This window comes from Hydra vulgaris, chromosome 11, assembly GCF_038396675.1.
Source record: "Hydra vulgaris chromosome 11, alternate assembly HydraT2T_AEP".
Taxonomy (NCBI): Eukaryota; Metazoa; Cnidaria; class Hydrozoa; order Anthoathecata; family Hydridae; genus Hydra; species Hydra vulgaris.
Genome location: NC_088930.1, coordinates 44,839,145 through 44,865,255, shown reverse-complemented (window position 1 = coordinate 44,865,255; position 26,111 = coordinate 44,839,145). Strand labels below are relative to the sequence as shown.

At 27.6% G+C, this 26,111-nt stretch overlaps 2 protein-coding genes and 1 long non-coding RNA gene across 4 annotated transcripts; 1 reads left to right on the top strand and 2 right to left on the bottom strand.

Moving 5' to 3' along the window:
• Positions 1–627: 627 nt before the first annotated feature.
• LOC105847942 (zinc finger protein Gfi-1b) lies at positions 628–1,832 on the bottom strand. Its single transcript, XM_065808956.1, has 2 exons — positions 1,579–1,832; positions 628–1,466 (listed from the first exon to the last, which is right to left on the bottom strand). Exons 1-2 carry the CDS (start codon positions 1,745–1,747, stop codon positions 736–738), a joined length of 900 nt encoding a protein of 299 aa, XP_065665028.1. The 5' UTR covers positions 1,748–1,832; the 3' UTR covers positions 628–735.
• An 8,348-nt stretch (positions 1,833–10,180) lies between these two features.
• Positions 10,181–16,992, top strand: LOC136086691 (uncharacterized). Of its 2 annotated transcripts, XR_010641516.1 has the most exons (4): positions 10,181–10,539; positions 13,907–16,373; positions 16,443–16,511; positions 16,820–16,982. It is a non-coding gene; the product is annotated as an uncharacterized LOC136086691 (long non-coding RNA). The 2 variants fall into 2 exon arrangements; XR_010641515.1 differs by lacking the exon at positions 10,181–10,539 and having other exon boundaries at positions 12,833–16,373; positions 16,820–16,992.
• Positions 16,993–19,263: 2,271 nt separating this feature from the next.
• Positions 19,264–20,583, bottom strand: LOC105847914 (chondroadherin). The gene has a single exon (XM_065808954.1). It carries the CDS (start codon positions 20,360–20,362, stop codon positions 19,289–19,291), a length of 1,074 nt encoding a protein of 357 aa, XP_065665026.1. The 5' UTR covers positions 20,363–20,583; the 3' UTR covers positions 19,264–19,288.
• Positions 20,584–26,111: the final 5,528 nt, after the last annotated feature.

Sequence of the window (26,111 nt, the reverse complement as noted above, 5' to 3'; positions counted from 1 at the left end):
TTCAGCTTATTCGCAAATCGAAAATGTTTCTTAATATATGTTAATCCCAGCTTGAGAAAAGTTATTTTTAAATGCAAAGCATTATATAATATCAATGTATATTAATTTTAAAAAATTGACGCGTGGCTCTGACATCCGGACACAAAGGCTTTTTGCCAAGCAGTAATAAAGAAGAAAAAAAATGTTCAAAAGAAAAAATAAAAACTTTAAAAAAGCAATAAACAATATTCAAAATTGTTTTCAACTCAATTTTAAACTGAAAATTTATTTAAATTAATATATTATTAGAATGCGTAGAATGTTAAAATTAATCGAAAACAGAGTTAGCTTATCGCAAAGTAAATGCGATATAACGGCTTCTTTTCCGTTACTCTATGGAAATCTAATAGTCGATGTAGCGATAATTGAACTTGATCATAACAAATTAATTAATATCGCGTGATTGAACAGTTCATATATTAAATATACCTTGCAGTATAATTTACCATAAGTGCACAATAATTTAAAAATAATAATAACAATAATTTAAATAAGTGAATAAATTTATATTTAATTAAGCTTTAAGATAGTTACTAAATTTTTGAGAAACTCGAACAAATGGAATGAGCCGACAAATAAAACAACATCTTGTTTTTACAAAATAATTTAGTATTTTTTAGTTTATAACTTATGTGCGTATATGTGTATTTTTAGGTAAGCTTATCCAAACTATTAAAAATAACAATCAGAAATTGTCTAATGTGCTCTATGTATAGTGGCGTGTCTTCTTACATCGACTTTTCGATAAAAACATTTTCCACAAAAACTGCAAGAGTAGGGCCTGACACCTGTATGTCTGCGCTGGTGCGTTAACATATTTGAAGATTGACTAAATCGTTTTCCGCAAGTGAGACATTGATATGGTTTGTTTCCACTATGAATAATAGTGTGCTTTTCTAAGTCCGATTTACGAAGGAAACAAGTACCGCATTGTTTACATCGATAGGATTTATTGTTTTTATGAATAAGACGGTGATTAGACAAACTACTTGACCTTTGAAATTGTTTGAGACAAATCTCGCACTGATACTGACGAAAAGTGTTTATAATGTTTAAAGAATTGTTTATTTTTGGAAAAAAGATCTTGGTTGTATTTTCAGGATAAATAGAAGAACAAATTTCTTCGTTGTCTTCTTCTATGCTCAAAATGCTAGCTTGTGGAGATGGAATAAGTTCATCAGACGATAGACTATGGTACTGGTAACAATTTTGAACACCAAACAAAGTTTTTGTTTTTTCTTTATGTAGATCGTTGTTTTTATCCATTAGTAAAATGTCTTTAATGCTAAAACTCGAATTTGTTTTGGCACTATTTATTTTGAGGCCACTAAATTTACAAATATTCTCGGCTTTTACTGTAAAGTTTACATTCCATTGACATGGTTTATTACAAGCTTCATTAGGTGCAAACTCACCGGATGCAAGTACTAAAATTTTAAGTTAGAAGTAATAAATATTACTTAAAAATATTTGCAGAAACAAATTGTTCAAATAATATTTTAAAAGTTATTGAATAACAATATGCAGTTATAGACTTACATTGATCATATGTGGTGTCTTGTTGGTTTGGAGACGTTTGTAAAATACACGAGCCGTTAACTAAACAGCATGATTCTCTTTTTATTAGAAAAGCTTTTGGCATTTTGGAGAGTAAGATGCTAGTCGGTTGTTGAAATACATGTGAGCTGCTTATTTGTTGGAAATTCATTTTATAAGTGACACATAGAATTCCAATATAAATTAATAGCTCAATTTCATTTACGTAATACACATTTAACGCAACTCATAGGTTACGCGAGGTTCATAGCTTACATAATTGACACTGGAGATTAATATCGGGATGTCTTTAATATTTTAAAGAGCTGATTTTTATCTCAAAGAATTATGCTGATTGAAACTATAGAAATCTTCGACGGGTTTCATTGTTTCTATCATTATTTATATATATTTATTGTTTAAGGCGTAATTATTTCAAATCAAAACAATATGCAATCAATCGTACAATAAGCAATCAATTAGCGAACTATTTTTTCTTCAACACGTTATTTAATTCATTTAAAAAACAAACAAAACGAAAATCTTGAAACGAATTATCTTACTTCCGATTTTAATAAATTTGATTCATAAAATCTTTTATCAATATATACACGTCTGAATATATAAATTTATATATATATATATATATATATATATATATATATATATATATATATATATATATATATATATATATATATATATATATATATATGTATATATGTATATATATATATATATATATATATATATAAATATATGTATATATATATATAAATTTATATATTCAGACGTGTGTATATATATATATATATATATATATATATATATATATATATATATATATATATATATATATATATATATATTTATACATATATATATATATTTATATATATATATATACATATATATATATATATATATATATATATATATATATATATATATATATATATATATATATATATATATATATATATAAATTAGTAAGAACACTTATCTAATTTTTTCCTTCGCCATCAGTAGGTTCATCAGAAAGCTTCCTGATGAACCTACTAATGGCGAAGGAAAAAATTAGATAAGTGTTTTTACTAATTTATATATATATATATATATATATATATATATATATATATATATATATATATATATATATATATATATATATATATATATATATATATATATATATATATATATATATATATATATATATATATATACTAAATTGTTATAGCTGCAGTATCGAAAAAAACGTATACCAAATGTGAGTTTGGACAGGATTTAGTCAAAATGATTGATAAAACACCTCTATCTTACTTCAATAATTTTTCATACTTTTACTTTTTTCTTAATTTACGAACAAGCAAGGGGAGTGGCGATTCTAAATGACAACACATAAATTATAAAAGATTTTAAATTTATCAATTTTTTTTTTGCGTTTCCTTCCGTTTTTCAACTAATTTATTAGGAGGGGCGTTAAATAACGTGCTAAAGATCTCTTATAAATTAAACTCATATATAATACACAGGCACATTTCCGCTGAATAATTAGTCATTAATAAAAGTTACAAATTTAGACAAGTTCTAAACTATGTTATATATCTATACATTTCTATTTGCGTATGTGTGTGTGTGTGCATGTGTGTATTTTTGTGCATATATATATATATATATATATATATATATATATATATATATATATATATATATATATATATATATATCATTTTAATTTCTCGTAATATCTTTTACTCTTGCTTTACCAAAATTTTTTATAAATAGAACACAAATTTTTCAAATGGTAAATTTGTTATTGTGGAAAAATTTCTAACAAAATTTTGTTAAAAACAAAACTTTTTTAAACTTCTCTTTTGAAAATTTCCAAAGAGAACGCTAACATTTCGTATTAAAAAAAACTTCGAATTTAAATATTTCTTCTAAAAAAAGATCAGAAACTAAAATAACTGAGGTCAAGTCATCACTACTCACTTATTTTTGTTTTGATCAACTGACTTTTTTTTTATTTCGTATTAAAATAGAAAAATTTAAGGTATTGTTTTATTTTTAATATATTATCACACAATTTAGCGTTTGGAATATCTGCGTGGATTGGATTGTTGTTTAATTAATTTCTTTTCCTTTTTTGTTTGATTGTTCATTTTTAAATAGAATTATTAATTAAACACGATAATGTAAACGGGGCTCGGCGATAAGATGGTATATGTTTTCTTCTTGCTTTGGATATTTGTTTCATATATCTCATTGTAAATTATACGACAAAGAAAAGAAAAAAAATTAAGTGAATAAATTAAATGTTTCATTAAATAAAATGTATGTGGCATTAAATGCCAAATACAATCTGTTTAACAGAACATTCAAAAATTTATAGGTTTTGCGCTAACCGGTGCTGTAATCGTTACCCCAATCAGTTAACACCCTATGGCTGCTTAAGCTTATAAAGACAATACATAATGATAAGACATGGCTGTTTTCTAATATTTTTCTTCTATTTGATTACCAGTGCATGTGAGCTATGGGTCATTTTTGGCTTATATAAGACATTTAATTTAGATAAAGGAATATATCTAAATCTAATTTTAACATTTTAAAATTAATAAGCATAGAAATCGAAGTCTCTGTAAATGTGTTTTATGAAAGATGTGTTTTATTAAACATTGTTTATTTTAACTTGCTAAATATATATTTTATTTAGAATATTTAATTAATTGTTAGTATTACTTAATTGTTATTATGAAAATCCTTAATTATTAGTAAAACTTATTTCAAATATTTTAAAAATATTTATTTATTAATACTTTAGTAATAATACTTATTATTTGTATATTTTTTAATATTTAAGTATTAGTATAATTTAATTGGTATATTTATGAAAATATTTATAAAACACTCATCATCAGTAAGTTGGTAAAAAACGAGTCTTACACGAGATGAGTAATATTGAAAACAAATTCTAAGAAATCAAAAACAGAGTTGCCTGAAATACACGTCTGCCTTACTCAGGGCCAGGGTATAAGGAGTGGCATGTGTGTGCATAAGGGGGAATGTAACCCCCTTCTCTATACTATGCATCTATTTATGTTGGTAAACAAAGATCTTAAGTCAGAAAATTAACTTTTCTATTGATTAGCAGCGAATTATGGACAATGATATGACATTTTTTGTTTTTTTTTTGTTTTGTTTTTTTCAAAGAAGTTATTACTTGCTCAAAAACATTTAGTTATTTATAAGTACTTGTTAATTGTGATAAATCAGAAAATCAAACATTACCAAGGAACTTTTTTTTAATTAGTGTGCGCATACTTTTATTTTAAATCCTCCCACTCCCCCTTTTCCCATATACGTTTTTGCACGCTATTTTTTTAAAATATAATATATTTTTTAAATATAAGATTTTTTAAAGAAAATGCTGAAATAATTTTAATTATATATAAAAATATATGATAAAATTTTTTAAGTATATCATAGTTAGACAACAAATAGCGAGATAGTTGCTTTAAATCCTTTAGATTTAATGCAACAATCTCGTCTTTTCTTTTTCAATATTGAAAATGATTTGCTTATTGTTGAAGTATATATTTATAGCTATTGTATTAACAAATATTATAGCACTATTAAAATGCTAATGAAACATGAAGATTGTTCCACCCTCACACTTTAGAAGTTTTATAAGAACACTTTAGAAATTCTCCTAAAATGTGGAGGTAAAATAAAATTCATTTTTCGGAGCTTAAAAGCTCATAAAATATTAGTTTAAAAACAATTTTTACGAAGCCTGGATTTAGTTTAGCAAAGCTATGTGATATTTATGACCCTTCATCTAGAGAGCAAGTTTGTAAACTCTATGCTAATGCTTACTTTAAATTTTATAGAGAGCTTTTTTTCATAAAATGACCCAAAATTTAGGTTGCCATCTCCTTGGTATTATTGTCTAAATAAGTCTTTTGAAAATCTTTTTCAAAACTAATTTCACATAAAAGATTTTGATCGTATGCTAATTTAATATTCAACCGTAATTTATATCTTCTTTCAAATAAATATTTAGATTTATTTTAAAGTATCTTCTCTTTAGACTCAACTTCACTTAAACCAATAAAGAAAACTACTTTCATTTAAAAAAAACGAAAGAATTCAGGTTTATTGCTCTTATCAATAGCAAAAGCAATATAGTTTGTTTGAATATCTTTCAAGAGCTAAAGACTTATCTTACATAAGGTAAACTATGTTTTCATGGTAAAAACAAAATGATATCAACTATTTCCAAAGCATTTAATTGAATGCCTAAATACTGTGGAATGATTGTCAGCAGAAATGAATCTACATCCTTTAGAATGATTGTCAGCAGCAATGAATGTTGAAAAAAATCTACATTAAATCTTAAAATCGATCAATTTTAAAATCAAATTTTAAATTTGATTTTAAGTTTATTAATGTTAAAGTCAAATTTTAAAATTGATAAACTTTCTATAACTTCAAAGAAAAACAATTTTAGTTTGTGGACCAGACAGATATCATGAAAACAAGAGTACTTTTAAAAAAAATTGCTATTTTCTTTTTAAACCAACCTACTACAAACCTACCTAGAACCTAACATACAAACCTATAATCTACCACAACTACAGTGGTTGTAAAAAAGTAAAAAGCTGGAGGTATTGAGCCCATAAAAGCTGTTAAATTACTTTGGAGGAAGGGAAACTAGATTAAATACATTAATTAGTTGTAAGCGATTAATTTATAGTTGCCCATTCTAACATCCAGTGCAATATCTGACTGCTATCTAAAGGCTATCTCTCTAACTCAACTTCTACAGACTGTCACTCTAATGTTCTTCGTTTTTCTTAAACTTACTTACTCTTGGTCTGTCGAAGCGAGTTATGACGCTCTTTAGTGAGCTGAACTCGTCTTCGCAGGTCTTGGTTTGTTGCCTCTATGTGGCAATAAGCCGGAGGAGGATAAACCACAATATCATAACTAGATTCACATTGTACTTGAATGTTAAATGAAACGTATTTACAAAAATGTAATGAATATATTTACTGAATACATTTCTGCAAATGCATTTCATTCGAAAATAAAATACCAACCATTTTTTTTTTGAATAATTTAATACAACATTTTTTTAAAAAGTAATTTAATACAAATACAAACTTTTCATTTATTTAAAACTAATTTAAAAGCTTTTAAAGGCTCCACCATCATTGGCAAAACAGGTAATGATGATAGAGGTAATTTTTCTTGTAAAAGAATGTAAATGTGGAATTTTTTTATCATCGTTTAAATAATTTATAATATCATAAATAAGAGTCATTTTAACAATAAATCAATTTAATTTATTTAGTTTTATTTATTTTAACTATTTTTTGTTTGTTTATGCGACACAATGGTCGCAAAAAGTGACCAACGGAGCCGTCCAGTTACGTAGACCTGGGAGATGTGAAAATAAAAACAGATTGTAGATGATGTCATTGAGTGAGAATCATAAATGAATGTAAAGACTGTTCTGCAGAAGGAATGTTAGGTCTAAGGGATAGGGTGAACAATAACTCACGCTCTATTCATCCTAAACAAATGATGAAACAATGTTTAGTCAATGACTAAACAAGTCAATATAGATCCGCTGGTTCATTAAAGGCAACCATGGCTAAAATTATCGCACCTTACAAAAACAATAAAATAAAATAAGTAGATAACAAAACAATAAGAAAAATGATCAAAAATGATAGTACGGGCAATATAAAAAGAAAAAATAGGCTAATAAATGTGCTACTATTTATGGTCTAAACCCTAGATAATAAACTGAAAACTGATAATCACCTGTGTGAGATAAAAGTATATAAATGTCGTTAATGTAATAAATTTATTTAGTTTTATTTATTTTAATTATTTTTTTAATTTATTTAGTTTTATTTATTTTAATTATTTTTTTAATTTATTTAGTTTTAAATCAATTTTAGTTTAAAGTGAGCTTTATAAACACCTTAATGCAGAACAGCAATTCGCTGTTCTGCATCCTAAAAAATTACCTTTAGAATCGTCTAGTTATAACAAAGGAAGGACCATTTTGCTTTTCCTGATATAAAAAGACCCGAGTTACAAAAACAATGAGTTAAGTTTGAGATATCTCAAACGTAACTCATTATTTTTGTAACTCGGGTCTTTTTATAGCATCAGGAAGAGCAAAATGGTCTTTCCTTTGTTATAACTAGACGATTCTAAAGTTAATTTTTTAGGATTCGTTTTTGTATTTGATACTTTATTTTTGCATCCATTGAACTATTCATTTTTGTATACCGCTGCGCACTTGCTTGACACAGTAGTTGTTAGGAAGTCAAGGTACGAATGACAATATTTGTTGTTGTTGTTGTTGTTGTTGTTGTTGTTGTTGTTGTTGTTGTTGTTGTTGTTGTTGTTGTTGTTGTTGTTGTTGTTGTTGTTGTTAAACAATAAAAATAATCTTAAAATCAATTAAATTAATGCTGTTAATTAAAATTTAATTTGAATATTTTATTTATATACTTGATGAATGTCTTTTTTTTTACGTCAAATTTACAAACCCAGGCGCATATAACTGCAGGTCATAGATAATATTTATTTCAAATATAGAATATTTAAAAAAAATGAGTATTTAAATTTTTTTGATTGTTATCTTAGTGATAACAAAAAACTTAAAAGAATTATTTTTTTTATTATGTTATGCTAATTTATTTTGTTTTTGTAATTAAAAACAACAGCTATGATAATTGTATATTTCCATATTTTCTAAATGTGTAATTTGTCTAAAATTATTACCAATATATTTTTTTGAAATGATAGCAGTTTAATAATTAAATAAATGGGTCAAAATATGCTTTGGGACACGTTTTAACTTTTCGAGAGTTTACTTAAGTTTACCTTCGTTTTTTAACACCCATACTATGTAAAGTTTGAATTATACGTGACTGAGTTTATTGATGTGTATGTAATTTATAATTATTTCAGATTGATTACAGTATTTGCATAGTTTTTTGTTGTAGATATGAAAAAAAAACATGTAAAAAAGCTTAAAGACAGTATTAAAACGCGAACATTAGGTCATCAACTAATAAAAAATGCTTTTAAAATAAGTATGCATGCAGCTTTTTACGAATTTTTCACTTTTTTTTCCCCCAATCTAAAACTACTTTCCTCGCCTCAGAAATTTTAATTTCCTTACAAATGTATATTACAGCCTCACAAAAATTCTGCTACGTTTAATGTTAATGTTGCATACGTTTAATGTCACATCAAAACATGTTATCAAAATTAAAAGTTGAATCGGATAGCCAGCGTTATAAAAGTCACGTGATTTTTATAACGCTGTAAAAGTCACGTTACGAGTGACTTTTATAAAAGTTTATACAAAATTATCAACCTTTGTTGATAATTCAATATGATATGTTTATATAAGTTTATTATGCTATATGATATGTTTGTACAAATTGTTCTTAGAGCTTTAAAATATGTATGAAATAAAGTTATATCAAGTTTCAATGTTTGAAAAAAAAGAGTTTTTTCCTAAAATATTTAAATCCTATTTTAACAAATTGCATCACAAATACTCATCAAAACGTTCAGACACTTACTGTATTGTTTCAAAATGTAAATTGGCTTTATACTCAATTTCATGTAGCGAGCCTTTTTAGTAAAAAACATTTCCAGGTATTGTTCATTAAAAGAAAGGTAGAATAGATCAGGTTGAAAAAAAGTTCAAAGAGATATTATTATGGATAGTACACATGGCTTTATTTTATTAGTAGTATGATTTTACGATATCTAATTTAAATTTAAATTTGTTCGTTATTTTTGTTTGTTATTGTTTGTTATTTTTTTTGTTTGTTATTTTTTGCCTATTATTATTAGTATTTTTTTTAAGAACAGTTTTTAGTTGTAGTAAAAATTTTAGTTTTTTAGTTGTAGTAAGAATTTTAGTTTTTGGCTAAAAAAATACAGACGTTTGAATTTAGGATTAGATTCTAAATTTTCACTTAACTTTCTAAATTTTCAATGAATTTTTATTATCTAGATTATTGTTATATATTGTTACAAGTTTGTTGTATAATTAGGCGCCACGATATGAAATAGGAAACAGTGAAACCTTTGTTTTTTTGAATGGCATATTAAATTTTCCTATTTCTCTTGTGTTATATTTCTTTATATCGTTTTTGAAAACGTAACTTATAAAATGATGTATTATAAACTTCCAACTACTTAAATAAAGTAACAAAAAATAAGCACGTGACGAAAAAACACCATCCATTCGCGATAAACAAAACTGAAGTATATTTTTCAGCGCTAAAAAAAAATTTTGCGTAAAAAACTACGTTAACAACGTTTTAAAAAACCAATTGATATTTTACAATACAAGATATAAATACAGTTTCGTTTTCACTCATTTTTAAATTTTTTTGTTGAGTTGTTATATGAAAAACCACTTTCCTCATTCGACATCTTACCCCGTTTTTACTTCTACCTTAGTTTGATAGATATTTAGCACATTCATTACTTTAATAGAAAATTTGTTTTATAATCAAAATAATTGTTGTTGACATCAATATCCCAGTGAAAAATAAAACCGCGTCCCACATGGGTTCCGCGTGGGTTCCGTGTGGGATTGATGGGATTTACGTGGGACGGATTTTCCCATGTGGTATCCGTATGGAAATTTGTCACCTTAAACCCATGTGGGTAATCCCACATGGGTTACATGTGGGAACCATATGGTATTTACACACATGGGAAATCCCACGTGGGTTTCATGTGGGATTTGCATGGGAATTAATTTGAAAGCTGGAAACTAAAAAAAAAAACTTTTAAAAAAAAACTAAAAAAAAAGAAAATTTTAAATCGACATTGCATTGCGTTACATTTATATTGTGTGAAAATATTTTATATTAATATAGAGAATGGCAAGCAAGTATATAAGTACCACAAATAATGTTTATCTTTCTTTATAGAAATAAGATTAAGATTTGTGCAAATAGACGTATTATTAGGATAATATAATAGTTATTTGAATATAGATCTTGAGTATATTATCTGCTAACAATTAACTGATGAAAGTTCAAATGTTGTCAAAAACCAAGCATGCATGCATGGGACACTACAGTGTCCCACAAAAAAAGTTCAGGTTTGAAAGTCAAAGAATTCCCAATTTTCTTTGTTAAAAAAGAAAAAAATAGGGTGGTGGTGGTGGGGGAGATAAGTTTCTGTAACTTTTATTATGCTCCAAAACTTTTAACTTTAGATATAATAAGGTCCTTATGACTTAAGGGACTTACAAACTACATTGAGGAACAAAAACAGGATATTAACAAAAACTTTTCAATTTTTAATCTCGAGTACCACAGTGTTATTGGGAATAAAGCCTCTGGGTCCAGTTTTTAAAGTAATATAATCTAAAGTAATGTTTAAATAAAATAGTATACTTTAAAATGCATATAGTTATACATATAACTCCTGATATAGTTATACATATAACTCCTGATATAGGTATACATATAATTCCTGATATAGTTATACATATAACTCCTGATAGTTAACTATATGTATAACTAGTTATACATATAATTTGTTATAGAAACTTATTTTTTAAGGTTATGCTTGAACAAATTAGTACCAATTAATTCAAGTTTAAGATTTAGTTAAAGTTCAAGTTAAAGTTCTTATTTATTCATTGTTTTTGTTAATTTTATATTTATTTGTTCAAATTTGTTAATTAGTACTATTTCTTACTATAGTAAGAATGTTTATCATTGATGAACGTGATTTTATTTGTTAATTTTATTTTCAACATATTTTGACAACACCCTTTACATTTTAAATGATGACAGCTTTACTTTTCTATTGATGTTAAATTTATTACATTTCAATAACTCAGATTGTATCATAACTGAATTATTAAAAGCTTTGTAGGGGTTTGTTGTATATCAAATGTCGTTTTAAATAAAGTAAAAATAATATGTATATATATATATATATATATATATATATATATATATATATATATATATATATATACAACATTAAAACAATAAAATTGATACAAAATTTCACTTTAAAATGAATACCATTAACATTGTGATGATAATAGCATTAGGAAACTAGTATTTATGTATTAATATTATACTATAAATAAATAGTTTTTTAATTCATTTTATAAAATAGAGACTGACAACTGATAATTAATGGAAATAAATACAAACTATAAAAATCATGTAAACTTCATTTATTATTTCTAAATACTATATTAATGTTAGTCTACAAAGTTAAAATCAATTTAGAGCATTGTTATTAGTTCTTTTACGATTCGCATTTCCACTTCTGTCTCTCAAATTTATAAAATAGGTGGTCAAAGCTTGCTCAATAGGTAGGTTCTCAGCATAACAATGCTTTTTTCTTACACTTTCTAAAGAGAAATATGGCAAATTGATTACTTATTTTACCTAAATCATAGGATCATCTATGCATAATGATGTCAGATGATGACCAGGTTTATTGAACACCTTCACCCTTTATCAAACTCAGTCAATTTTTTGCCATCTCCCATTGAAAATGATGTCAGTTTTTGTTATCATATTATGATGGTATATCTGAATTGTTAATATAATATAAAAAATGCATATACCATCAATTTTTTTCCGGTTCAATTACACGTTTATTCTCAACAGTACTAAAATTAAAAAAAAAACACAAATTGTTCTTTCAGATAAGCAAGCTAATTTCTGAATTTAAATTGTTTTTCCTATGATCCTCTACAGTTTTAAGCAACAAAAGCAAGAAGTTTTTAGACCACATTGTTGGTGTAAACACCTCTAAAACCTGCTTAAAGCTAGCATAAATTGTTTTACTTTTTTTTAAATAAAATAATTTACTTTTTTTTTTAATTCAATTTTTTAATTGACATTATTGTCTCAACATTCCCTCCCATTGTTAATTATTGTTAAACTCACACTGCCCCTCTATCTACTGGCATAGCCTAAATACTATATATATATATATATATATATATATATATATATATATATATATATATATATATATATATATATATATATATATATATATAATTTTTACTTTATTTACAACACCATTTGATATACAGCAAATTCTTACAAAGCTTACAATAATTCAGTAAAATTCAATCTGAGTTATTGAAACGTAATAAATTTAACATCAATAGAAAAGTAAAGCTATCATCATTTAAAATGTAAAGGGTGTTGTCAAAATATGTTGAAAGTAAAATTAAGTTACTAATAAAATCACGTTCAACAATGATAAATATTCTTCCTGTAGTAAGAATTAGTACCAGTTAACAAATTTGAACAATTAAATATAAAATAGTGAAAAAACAATGAACAAATAAGAACTTGAACTTGAACTAAATCTTGAATTTGAATTAATTGGTACTAATTTGTTCAAGCATAACCTTAGAAAATAAGTTTATATAATAAATTTTATGTATAACTAGTTATACATATAGTTAACTGTCAGGAGTTGTATGTATAACTGCATGCATTTTAAAGCATTTTATTTAATTTATATATTACTTTAGATCATATTACTTTGAATACTGGACCCAGCGACTTAATTCCCAATTACACTGGTACTCCAGATTAAAAATTGAAAAGTTTCTGTAAATATCCTGTTTTTGTTCCTCAATTTACTTCGTAAGTCCCTTAGTTTTATGAACCTTATTATATATAAAGTTAAAAGTTTTGGAGCCTAAAAAAAATTACGGAAACCTTCTCCCCCCTATTTTAATATTTTTTTTTAATAAAGAAAATTTGACTTTCAAACCAGCATTTCTTTGTGGGACACTGCAGTGTCCCATGCATGCATGCTTGGTTTTTGACAACATTTGAACTTGCATCAGTCAATTATTTGCAGATAATATACTCAAGAACTATATTCAAATATCATATGAACATGTTAGAGAATGTTCATATGATATTTGAACATCACAAATTTAATAATATTGTTGTGATATGTTATATAAATAATACCATAATAGATTATGATATGAAAATAAGATAGGATATAAAGGCAATGATCAAAGAATAAATTTACTTATAGAAATTTAGATGTTTGTTTATTAGTTTCAGAATATTATATTATGTGTGACCGCGGCCTTCTATAATAACAGGCCTTGACATCGCGCAACAAATTTGTTAAACTGAAGGCCAATTCCTAATACTGTGTTTACATTTTCATCTTTTAACATTAGACGAAAGTTTGTGTTCGCGCTTTTTTAATAAATCTTTAAAATTTGATTGGTTTATAAATTAGATAGCGCAACTTCAAGACGATAACGTTGTAAGGTTCAAGGCGTTAACATTGTAAGGTAATAATATTGTCAAACTAACGATTAGTTTTTTTAAATACCTTAAAAAATGCCTTTGAAATGCTGTGTATCTCTGTGCAAGTCGGACTATCTCAACTTCAACTACAATATCAATTACAACTACAACGAAGTTTATATGATTGTTTGTGTATTGACTACAAGTTGCCAAGTATAAGGACTTTAACACGATTGACTTCAAAAATAAGCTCAATGGAGGACCTAAGTTTTATAAATAGTATTTTTATGAATTTAAATCCATTAAAAAGAATTTCCACACTACTAATTGATGAGGTCTATGTCAAAGCTTCATTGCTTTACCAAAGAGGTGCTTTGTTTGGTCAAGCAGTAAACTACCCTGAAAAGTTAGCTAAAACAATTTTATCATTTATGATTAAATGTCTTTTTGGAGGTCCAGAATTTATATGTAGAGCTCAACCTGTTGCAAATTGTTCCTCTGAATTTCAGTTTGCTCAATGTCAACAAATTGTTGATACGATAAATAATATTGAAAATAGTAAGACACTGGTAATAATTACTGATGGTAACCGTGTAAATCGAAGATTTTTTGGAATGTTTAAAACAGTTGATAGTAAACCATGGTTAACAACATCAGGTATATATTGATTGTATGATTATGTGCATCTCTTAAAATCTATACGAAACAATTTGTTGACAAAAAAGACTGACGAACTTCAATTTTTGAACAATCAAGAACTAGCTTTGGCTAAGTGGAGTGATTTAGAAACTATATATAAAACTGAGTGCAATAGTCTTTTTAAACTCTCTAAACTTACAGCTCAATCAGTTTATCCAAAACCAATAGAGAGACAATCTGTAAAGTTTTGTTTGTCTGTTTTTTGCAAAAAAACAGTAGCTGTATTAAGAACGCATCCAGAGATTGAAAATAAAGCATTTGAAGGTACTGCTGTATTTATTGAAAAAATAATTTTTTTTCGAATGTTGTTAATGTCAAAGCACCTGGTGCTGGCATTCGGTTTAGAAATGAATTATGCAAAGAAATCCACTCAGTTGGTGATCAACAGTTACAACTGCTACGAGATATTGCTGAACTGTCAAATTTTATGAAACCTACAGGTAAGCGTGTAAAACAGCTTACGCTAGATACTAGCAATGCAATAGCGCATTCATGTTATGGCTTTGTTGATCTTGTAGAAACTTTATTGAGTAATGGAGCAAAGTTTGTCTTATTAGGTTGGTTTTCAACAGATCCCCTTGAAAAAGCTTTTTCTAAGCTTTGACAGGGATCTGGAGGTACTTACTTTATAAACGCTAAATCTGTATTTGAAAAAATTAATATTCAACTTACTAAATTGATATTACAACTTGACATTCCTGTTGATGGTATCGATGGTCATACTTGTGACATTTGTTTTATAGATATTTCTACTGATGAAAAAGAACTTCTGGATAATATACATGATCTTGAAAGCTCAGTTAATAAATCTACATTAGTGGCTATAGTTTACATAGCTGGCTATGTGCAAAAAAGTAAAATAAAAATTTATAATGATTCTACCAATTGTTATTATAAATATGGAAGTTATCTGTATTGCCTAAACAGAGGCGGACTTGAAATTCCTTCTGATACTCTTTTCTAATGGTCAATATTTTGCTTTTTTTTTTTCAAGGTGCTACTGACCCTTTATACAGAACATTTTGTGTTACTCAGTTTTAGTTCATTACTGCTAAATATTAATTTAAAATCACAAAAAAACAATGCAGAGTATATTCTAATATTCTGCTAAAGAATTACTCACTAATTACCACTCCCAAAATACTAAAGCTATCATAAATTATGTGAAAATTAGTTTTGTAATTAATTATGCTATTTACTAGTTATGTTTTTTATTTTCTCATTAGCCTATATGTCTTTCAATATGTTTGGATTTGTATATATTTACCCTGTTGAGATATATTGATAAAACTTTTTTTTTGCTTGAATCAACTTTTGTTGGTGTTTTTTATTGTTGGTGATTTTTATTGTTACCATTTTTAGCAAAAAAAAAATTAAAAATACAGTTATCTTTCTAATATATAGATATATACTTTGTTATGGTTCTGCTTGTTATTGATACTATTTAATATTACATAAATATTCTTAATGAAATTTGAAATACGAAAAATATGATTATCTTTTAACAACTTTTTTGTTTTCTTTTTATATTTCCGTCTTTACTTAAGATTATTATTAGAAAACATAGACTGCCATTACACCCTACCTAATATAAAAATATATCAATATAAGTAAAAGTGAAAGTTTAATCGGCCTTCAGTTTTTACGGCATTTTGTGCGATGTCAAGGCCTGTTATTATAGAAGGCCGTGTGTGTGACGAAAAAGTAAAGATACTTTTGCATCCAGTGGCTATTGCACCCAACGTCTACATCATTGAAAAAGTAGGTTTTTACATTTTTGTTTTTGTTTTTTTGTTTAACTACTTATCCTAATTGATCACTTTTTTTCAGGATTCTCCTCATGGGTTCAAGCACATTACGCATAATATGTGTTCAATTACCCATAATACGTTAGTCATTGTAAGTAATAAATTAGGAAATAATTATTTGTGAAATATTGTAGTCATTAATGACTTCAACCTGGCTAATAATTAAAATTGCTCGACTAATAAGGTTCCTTATTAAAATTGCTCTCTTTCTCTCTCTCTCTCTCTCTCTCTCTCTCTCTCTCTCTCTCTCTCTCTCTCTCTCTCTCTCTCTGCCTCTCTGTCTCTCTCTCTCTCTCTCTCTCTCTCTCTCTCTCTCTCTCTCTCTCTCTCTCTATATATATATATATATATATATATATATATATATATATATATATTTGTATTTATTTATTTTTTTAGAAAATGTTTGAAGAAAGTTAGAAGATACTAAAAACCTTGGTATTATGCAACCCGAAGCGATTTAATTAATTCAATCGCCAAAAAACGGCGTGTAAATCGCAAAAGAAAAAATAATATTTTTAATATTCATTTTGGATGTATTGATTAATAGCATTTATTTTAAAATAAATTCATTTTGCAACACGTTTTTTAATTTTATAAAATTTCGTCTTAATAATTTATGGTAAATCCCACATAGGTTATAGGTGAAAAACATCACATGTAAAAGATCAAAAATGCTACACATTTTGAATACCAAATGGGATAAAGTAGCAAATACCAGATTAAGTTAAGCCTCTCTGAAAGCTTCGATGATTAATTTTAAATTACTATTTAAGTAATTTTTAAATTAAAAGAATTTTAAAAATTATTATAGAAGCATTCGGACTTTCATTTGTCTAGTATTGACTACTTTTATACCATTTGGATTAAAATATGTGGCATTTAAGATCTATAACATGTAGTATTTTCCACCTATATCCCATGTAGGATTTACCACATAAAACCCATGTGGGATTTACCATATGAAACCTACATGGGACAAAATAATAATCCCCATATGGGTTACATATGGTAAAAACCCACGCGTATCCCATATGGGATTTGCCATATGGAATCCATGTGGGATTTACCATATGAAACCCACATGGGACAAAATAATAATCCCCACATGGGTTACATATGGAAAAAATCCACGCGTATCCCATGTGCGCTTTTTCACTGGGATAGAACTTTCATGTGTGTGTGTGTTTTGTTTATTTATTTGCTTTTATATATTATATTATTAAACGGCAAAATAACAAAAAAAATTCAAATAATCATAATAAAAAATTGAATTCACATTCTTAGAAAGCGTTTTTTTTTTATAAAAAAAATAATGATAATTCATTTTCTCTCTTCCTTGATTCTAAATTTGAAAAACCGGTTTTTACTTTAAAATTTCGAATAACCGCATCCTTACTTAATGAACCGGCATTAGGTTAACATCAGGCTTTGTATTCTTATCAAACTATATGTCAAAGTTTTGCACCATTCGCGTTTTTTTGCACCCTTCGCGAATTTTTGCACCCTTCGCGTTTTTTTTTTTACCATTGAAAAGGAAAAAGTAAAAAGAAAACTTTTTATTTTTATAAGATTTTTTAGATGATTTGTTAAACGATTGTTAAACGCTAAAAATACAATTATTAATAAAGATGACTTTTTTAAGGTAATGTCTTGCACTACCATATATAAATATTTTCTGTGAAAAAGTTAAATGGCTGTGCAATTAAAAAGGAAAAAAATTGCTTCTCTCTAAATTACACTCGAGTTAATGGTTTCTTCATTGCTTCGAAAAATAGTGAGGTTCCATTTCTAAATGATAACCGGTGCTATAACACTCAAAAATATTCAGTGCTTTTGCATAATTTGAAAAGAAATAATAAGATTAGGAGAGACCTTAAATTTTAGAAATACAAATCAAATATTGTCTTCAGGTCTTTTATTGCGTATTTTTGCACTTAAATGATTACTTAAATTAAAATCTTTAGAAATTAAAATTGAAATATTTGGAAATTAGATTTAATAACTCATTCTAAAAATGGTTTCAAAAAAAATTCGAACTGTTTATACTTTAAATTTATTTAAAAATATTATTACCCGGCAAAAAAACAAAAAAAAAACAACAACGTGTCCATTTCAAAAACAAAAATACAGTTAAACATTAATCACATTTATTAAAATCTTCCGTTGGCATTAAACTTTTTTTTTTGTTGTTTAATCGCCTTTATCTCCCGCAAAATCTACTTCAATATCTACCACAAAATCTACTAAATTTCACAACTTCAACTTTTTTTTTCTTTTTTTCTTTTTTGTATGTGTGTGCTAATGAGCAATCAACCTCAATTTTTTCAGCTGGTGGGTGGTGGTGAAACGCTTCTAGTGTACTAAAAACGACATTTTTTTTTCAATTTTCAAAGCGTCAATTTTTTGTTAAAAACTTTTCCGAAAATAAAAAATATATTTACAAAAAATAAGAAATAAATTTACAAAAAATAAGAAATATATTTACACAAAAATGAGCAAATCTTAGATTAGGAGTGGGGAACAAACGTAAAAACCAAGTTAATCTTTTAAGTTTAACTAAAGTTTCATTTTTTGGTTGGCGATTAAACCACTTTGAAATCATTAAGAACATTTTTTAAATATCAATTTAGTTCAAATTTTTCATTTATTTTGCTGTTTTGATTATTTTAATTTTTTTTTAGCAAATATATTGTATTTAATACTACATTTGCTAATATAGATTTTGTTGAAAAAATAGATAAAGTTTGAAGTAATAAAGTAGAAAAAAAGAAAAACAAAAAAGCAAAACAAAAAACATAGTTTTTTATTTTACATTCTTAAGGTTTTTAGAAACACGTGTGCGATTTTCATAATATTTTCATACAGTTAATTTCTAAAATCGTCAAAATTTGTATTAGCAAATATAATAAACTTTTGCTTTCGTCTTAAAATTCTTTTTTGGCAGCAACAATATATTCCTGTTAAAACAATAAAACAACATATTGTTGCCATAGCAATCCATAAAACAACCCATGGATACTTACGATTAACTTCTTCATGACAGAACGTGTTAGAATTACAGCTTTCTATATTACGAAATGTTTTGTTGAGCTCACCTCCTTTTAATGCTTCAGGGCTTGAACACTTACCCAAAATGTTTAATGAAAACCGAAGTGCTGAGAGCGCTTCACAGCTGCAATCTATGGGGTTGTTTGCGAGGTTTAATTGCGTTAGTGTTGAACCACAAAAGGTTTCTCCGTACAGTGTAGATATGTTGTTTGAGCTTAAATCTATATACTGCATTTTTATATTTTGAAAAGCATGTTTACCAACAAAGTTAATATTATTATATTCCAAGTTTAAAGAACGTAAAAATTTCAATTTTGAAAATAAGTTGTCGTTTATTTCTTTTAATTCGCAGTTTGCTAAATTGAGCGTTTCAAGCTTATCAAGGCCATAAAATGATTTACTTTCAATTGTTGTGAAACTATTTCCGTTCAGCCAAAGCTCTTGTAAACGTTCCATCGTTTGAAATGTTTTTGGTGGAATTTTTTGAAGTTCGTTTCTATGCAAACGCAAAACTTCAATATTTCTGTAACTCGTAAAACTCTGCTTAGAAATTGATTTAAACTTGTTGTTGTTTAGGAGAAGCCGCTTGACAGATGGTAAGCACGTCGAAATATTTTGCGGCAAATCTATCATCTGATTATAAGTCAAACTTAAAACAGTAAGGTTTGTAAAGTTCTTAAAGTTACATGTTTGAAACGACTGCATATTCTGAAAGGAAATAAAAAGCTCTCCAATAGAATTAGGTAAAATTTGGTGCAATAGCATCAAGTCTTCACTGTTTAGTTCATCTAAACAATAAGCTTTGTTTTGTTCTAATCTGCAACTGCTTTTCGAAAACCCTTTGCTCAATGAAAAATAACATAAGAGCCAAGTAAAAACATATCTTTTCATCGTAAAAACTTAGCAGCGGAACTTTTTAAAATTGAAAATGTTGTATCAAATTCAGCAATTCTGTTTTTATTTGTTTGTATACCCTGCTTAAAATTTGAAATTTTTTTGCAATTTTAAAAAGCAAAATACATTTAAGGTAAGGTGGGAAGGCGGCGAATAAAAATTCGAGTCAATAAGTTTATTTTCTATTCTACGTTAGTCAGGCTTTAGAAAATTTGATATTGTTTTCTCATCAAATTAAATTTATGCCCGCAAAATAAAATTTTTAAAAAGAAAAGTAAACAGTATAAAAAATCAAATAATAAATAAATCTTAGCTTTGTCAAAACATGCCTTTTTTGGATTAAGATTTCTTTAATTATGTAATTTTGTTAGAAAACCAAGAATGCATGTTTTCCTTTTGACTTGAGTTAACATTTTAAATAGGTTTAATTTTTGCGTAATTAAAGCACTATTCTTTGCATCGAAGAAAAAGTTAGTCTAAACAAATCAGTTCAGAATACAAAAAAACTTTAAAACATACATGATTCTCCAATAAAAATGATTTATATTTTCTTATTGTTTTTTATTGCTTTCAGTTCAAACCTTTTTGATATCCTACCTTCATTGCTGAGATGGAAAAAGGTAAAAATTAAAAACTGCCAAACAGGCTTAAATTAGGCATCCGCATAGGGCAGCAAGTTTTTTAAACGGCTTTAAAAATTTGCTACATAGAAAAAAATTTAATAAAAAAAATGCTGGTCTTTTATGTAATAAATGGATCGAATAATTTTTTTAGTGGAGCGACGCCGGTCAAGTTACATATTATCAGGCAATTTATTTAAATTTAATAATGCATATTATTAGGCGATTTAATTAAATATTATTAGGCAAAACAGGCAGCAGACGTGACATAGCATTTGTGTCAGCTCCATGTTGCTGTTGTATGACAGTACGAGTATTTAATCAAGAAATAAAACGACGCAACAACAGGAACGCCCGGACGCGAAGAGCGCATGCAAAAATACAGACTGATGCGCTTTTTTTTGTTTTTTTTGTTTTGTTTTGTTTTGTTTTGTTATTTAGGTGCCTCAAGAAGTTCACGCCTCCTTTCTTACCGTGACGCGAAAATATGTCCAAAGCTCGTTTCGAGCCTGGATCTCATTAGCAAAAATACAGATTGACTTAACCGCGTTTTCTTTTATTAATAAATTAATATAAAACTTTTATTCAATGCAATATTTAAAGTATTATTATTCATGAATATATAAGGTATTTCAAAACATTAATAGCACAATAATTAAATTGATGCTTTAAATAAAGTTAGTAAAATTAGTTTTATGAAACCTCTTTGCTATCAACTTGGTAATGTTTATAATGTTCTGGCGTAAATTGCAGCTGACACAAGTTTAACTGAAGTACCTGGTAATACATCATGCAAAAATGCCCAGAGCATTCCGAAAAACATTTCTAGTAGTAAATCTGTCGTTTGTTTGGGTATGACGTGTTTTTCAATATCAACTTGATTAGTAAGCAACTTTAGGGAAAACAAACAAGTTCATTATTTTAACACTTTATGACAATCAAATAAAAGTTTTTTTTTTTTTGACAACTTTTTTATCTTCTTTTATTTTATAATGACTGTCAATTACTTTTATTCTTTGATCAATAAAACTTAGTTAAGTTCTAAGCGAGTAAGTAAAATTAGGATTGATGTTGGAGTTGTTTTTTATTGTTGAGACTAGAGATAATTATTCGGCAACTATTCGGTATATTCGGCAACTTTTTTTTACTATAATTGGTATTCAGCCAAGTATTACAAACTATTTAGCTAATAACCGAATACCAATTCATGAAAAAAATAATAATAAATATAACTCACAAAAATATTTTATTTTAATAAAAACTTTTTTACTTTTTAAAAAAATTATTTACATGTATATATATTGCAACATCACTCAACTTCATCTTTACACAATTCTTAATGTCAGGTACCTGACCAGTGGAAAAAGTCGAATATCACTCCCATCTTTAAGAAAAGCAACATGCTCATGGCTTCTAATTACCATACAAAGTGATGAAAAGAATTATTCACAAACATATTATGGCGCATTGCGTGGTAAATAATCTAATTTCAAAGCATAAATATGGTTTTATTGGTAAAACGGGATTTCTGACAAAGCTTCTAGAAGTCCGTGATATACTTACCAAAGCTACAGTGCTGATGTTATCTACACCAATTTTGTGAAGGCATTTGAAAAGGTCCCACACAAACGTCTACTACACAAATTAAAAGCATACTTTATTTGCAACAAGCTGCTTTTTTGGATTGAAATTTGGCTGAAAGACAAACGGGTTGTGCTAGGAGAACGGCATTCTTGTCTCAAATGACCCTAAAGCCAGAGCACGAGTTAAAAGACCAGCGTCCATAGCCAGTCGCATGTTACGAAGGCTTAAAAATACTTTCCGCTGCAGACACTTAAATTTGTAGCGCACAGTCTGTATGACATGTCATGCAGAGTTGCAGTGCATTAAAATTTTCTCACACAGCACACAGTAAATACTCTAAAACTGAATATCTTTAAAGATTGGATTTTGAAGTAAAATATGTTAAATCATCATAAAGAATTCTGAAAAAGTCTCTTCGTTAAATTAAATAATCAACATTTACGTATATTCTTTTTTAATATTAATACTGCATTATTGTGGTATTAGTTATTAATGCACTTGTATTAATTTTGAATATATCTGAATATATCGTTTTTATGGTGGAAAATAGGTTTTTAACAAAAAAGTTTTTTGTTTTTAGATAAAAATTTGAACTACTTTACTTTTATTTAGTCTTTGTCTAAAATGCCGGTTTAAGTACATTTTGTCCTTCCGGCATTTTACGCTTTTTGGCCCTTTTACCTCTCATTGACAATTTAAGCTCGCAAATTCAGAGAAAATATTTTAATATGTACTTGGTTTGGTTTATTCATGGTCAACAAAATTTAAAAATTGTTGACAAAGAGCTGCACACCAGGCCTCTCTGTTATTAAAATACAGTTTTTTGATTTCAGCTAAAGTGAAGAATCCAGAGCAGAGAAAGTTCGTGTTTAAAATTGCTCAAGTTCTTTGCGTCAACCACATTTTGGGTTAAAGAATTCCATTTTTCAATTTTACAACACGGTTGGTGAGTGAGTTGTTTGTTTCAGCGCAGTTTCGAACAAGTTGTGCTTTTAGTTGTTTAGTGTGTCCACGCGATTGAAGCTGTACTTTGAAGACTCCGTGATTGTTTGAAGTTGAGAGACCTGAAAGTTAAATTTTTCAATTTCGCTCATGATTTTATGTCCCTCGATAAGGTCTCTCCTTTCTCGTCGTTCAGTTAGTATTGTCAGGTTAAGGCTTGATAGTCTCTGAGTAAACGGAAGGTGTTTTAAGGTGGTAATATTTTTTGTGGCTCGGTGTTAAACTTGCATGAGTTTGGCTATGTCTTGAACTAAAAATGGTGATGGCTTGTACTGCAAATTCAAGGTGTGGGCAAGCGTACGAGATATACAGTGTGCACCATAATGCAGAACTTCGACCTCGAAAAGCCTTCTTGAGCCTGCCAAGTATTCAGTTGCCAACTGATGCAGACTTGTTTTTTAACTTTAGATCGCTAGTCATAAAAACGTCTAGATCTCGTTCAGATACGTGCATGATAGCTGGTGCAGTTAGTTTAGCAAGCTATTAATTGTATAAATTGCAGTCGATTTTTTGTTGTTGTTGCGCCCAGTGTGCATGAATTTGTACTTGTCAACATTAAACGACATGAGTCATGTGTGCAACCACTTCACTGCTTCATTGATGTTGGCTTGGTTTTTTATGATGTCATTGTTCGACATCATAAATTGTCTTTTTTATTTTAGTATGCAATTTTTTCATATGTACCTGAATTTAATTAAAAACGTGCTTAATGGTGTTGAAAACAATTTAATAAACAATGAATTACTTTCTTTAAAACTCCTGAGGCTTTTAATACGTTCCAGATATTTAATTGGACAATGGTGTGTCATTTTGTCCATAGATCTTAAAATTTGAAAAAAATTTGAAGAACTTTGCTTTTGCTCTGGCTTTCTGAGTTTTATCACTGTTAAGCTTAATAAGTTCGACCTAATCAGAAAATAGTTATTAACAAGTATACGCTATAAAAGGCTCTGGAAAATTTTTTAAAGAACCTTTACATGCATTTAAACAGTGAAATTGACTTTAAGACACTCCATCAATAAGTTTACATAAAAAGAACTTAAAAGTAAGACGAAGAAATCCACAGCATTTCGCGTCATTCACTCCTAAAAGTAGGCATCATATAATTTTAATTTAATTTAATTTTTTAGGTGTCCCATAAAGTTGTTACGGTCTTTATGCTCTTCTGCGGTGCGGAAAAGCATTTGAAAGAAGTTCACGCCTCCTTCCCTACCGATGTTATTAAACCTGCCCAGAGGTGGCGTTGAACAACGAATCTCTTATTTCTGATGTAAGCGTGCTAATTACTGCACTACGGCTGCTGTGGTTATGGTAATATGAATTGTACTTGGTGGTAATATGGATTGTACTAGGAAAAAAATCTATTTCATTGATTCTTGCTTGTAAACCAGAGTAAATTCAAGAAATATTACAGGCGTTGTTGTATAACTTGCATTGGCAATTTTGAATGTTGATCCCAAGAACACCCATATTTTCCAAAATGATACCAAGTATAAAAACTGCAGCATGGGAAAGAAGAAGAATTACCGCTTAAATGGTTTTCTATATGGTAAAACGTAGCACAGAATAAATAAGAGTCGGTTGGTAATCAACACATCGTGAGTAAAATCAACGATGATTGAATATTTTGCAAACTACATTTTGCAAACTAAGAAATTATGTTTGAAGCAAGTAAAAAATATATACCATAACTTTTTTTTCAGGAATCATCATATTATCTGTAAATTCTTCATTCCGCTTTGGTGGTTATCAAGTTGATGAATTCTTTACAAATATTTTAGATAGGTTGCTCTAACCACTGCAGCCGTGGCGCAGTGGTTAGAGCGCTTACTTGAGAAGCAAGAGGTCTAGGTTCATAACGAGTTCTTGACATATTCTCGTGTCACGGTAAGGAAGGTGACAAGACTGTTAGGTCTTCTTGGGGTACCTTAATAAAAAAATAAAAAATAGGTAGGTGGTGCTTCCCTTCCTATTGTACCATTAGTGATCAAGTGTTGGGCTAAAAAGGATTGAATTTTGCTAATAGCTCAATGTTGTTGAATTTTGCTAGTTTTTAATCTTTTTTATTTATGACTTGAAGTCATTTCAAAGAAAGTCACTTCAATAATTATCCGCCAAGTTCTTTTAAAATTTTTTTTTAAATTGACTCAAAGAGGCATTTATAGTTTTTATGATTAGTAACATTACGAAGGGTTTTTTTTTTTTAAAATTTGTCGTATAATCGTTGTTCTTTTAGAACATTTAAGAATATCTTTAGTTATCCATAGGTTGTAAACCTATGGATAACGCTATTATAATAGCGTTTTTATTTCAAAATTTTGAAACTTTAGGAAATGCTATATTATAATATTTATAATATTCTGATATGAATATATCGTAAGCTTTATCAGCGTTAAGATTCAGTAAAAGGCTGTCCCAGTCAGAGATATTTCTACAAATAAAATGAAGGATGGGGGGGGGGGAGGTGAATCCTTAAAAAGTATCGCCTAATAAAAAAAATGGTCCTCAAAACTAAAATTCACCCGACAAATACCCGACTA

Bases quoted from the DNA above. Each gene is read 5' to 3' on its own strand.
- LOC105847914 (XM_065808954.1), bottom strand. From the start codon at position 20,362: ATGAAAAGATATGTTTTTACTTGGCTCTTATGTTATTTTTCATTGAGC.
- LOC105847942 (XM_065808956.1), bottom strand. From the start codon at position 1,747: ATGAATTTCCAACAAATAAGCAGCTCACATGTATTTCAACAACCGACT. The intron at 1,467-1,578 runs GTAAGTCTATAA...TTAAAATTTTAG, and splicing joins AGACACCACATATGATCAAT to TACTTGCATCCGGTGAGTTT.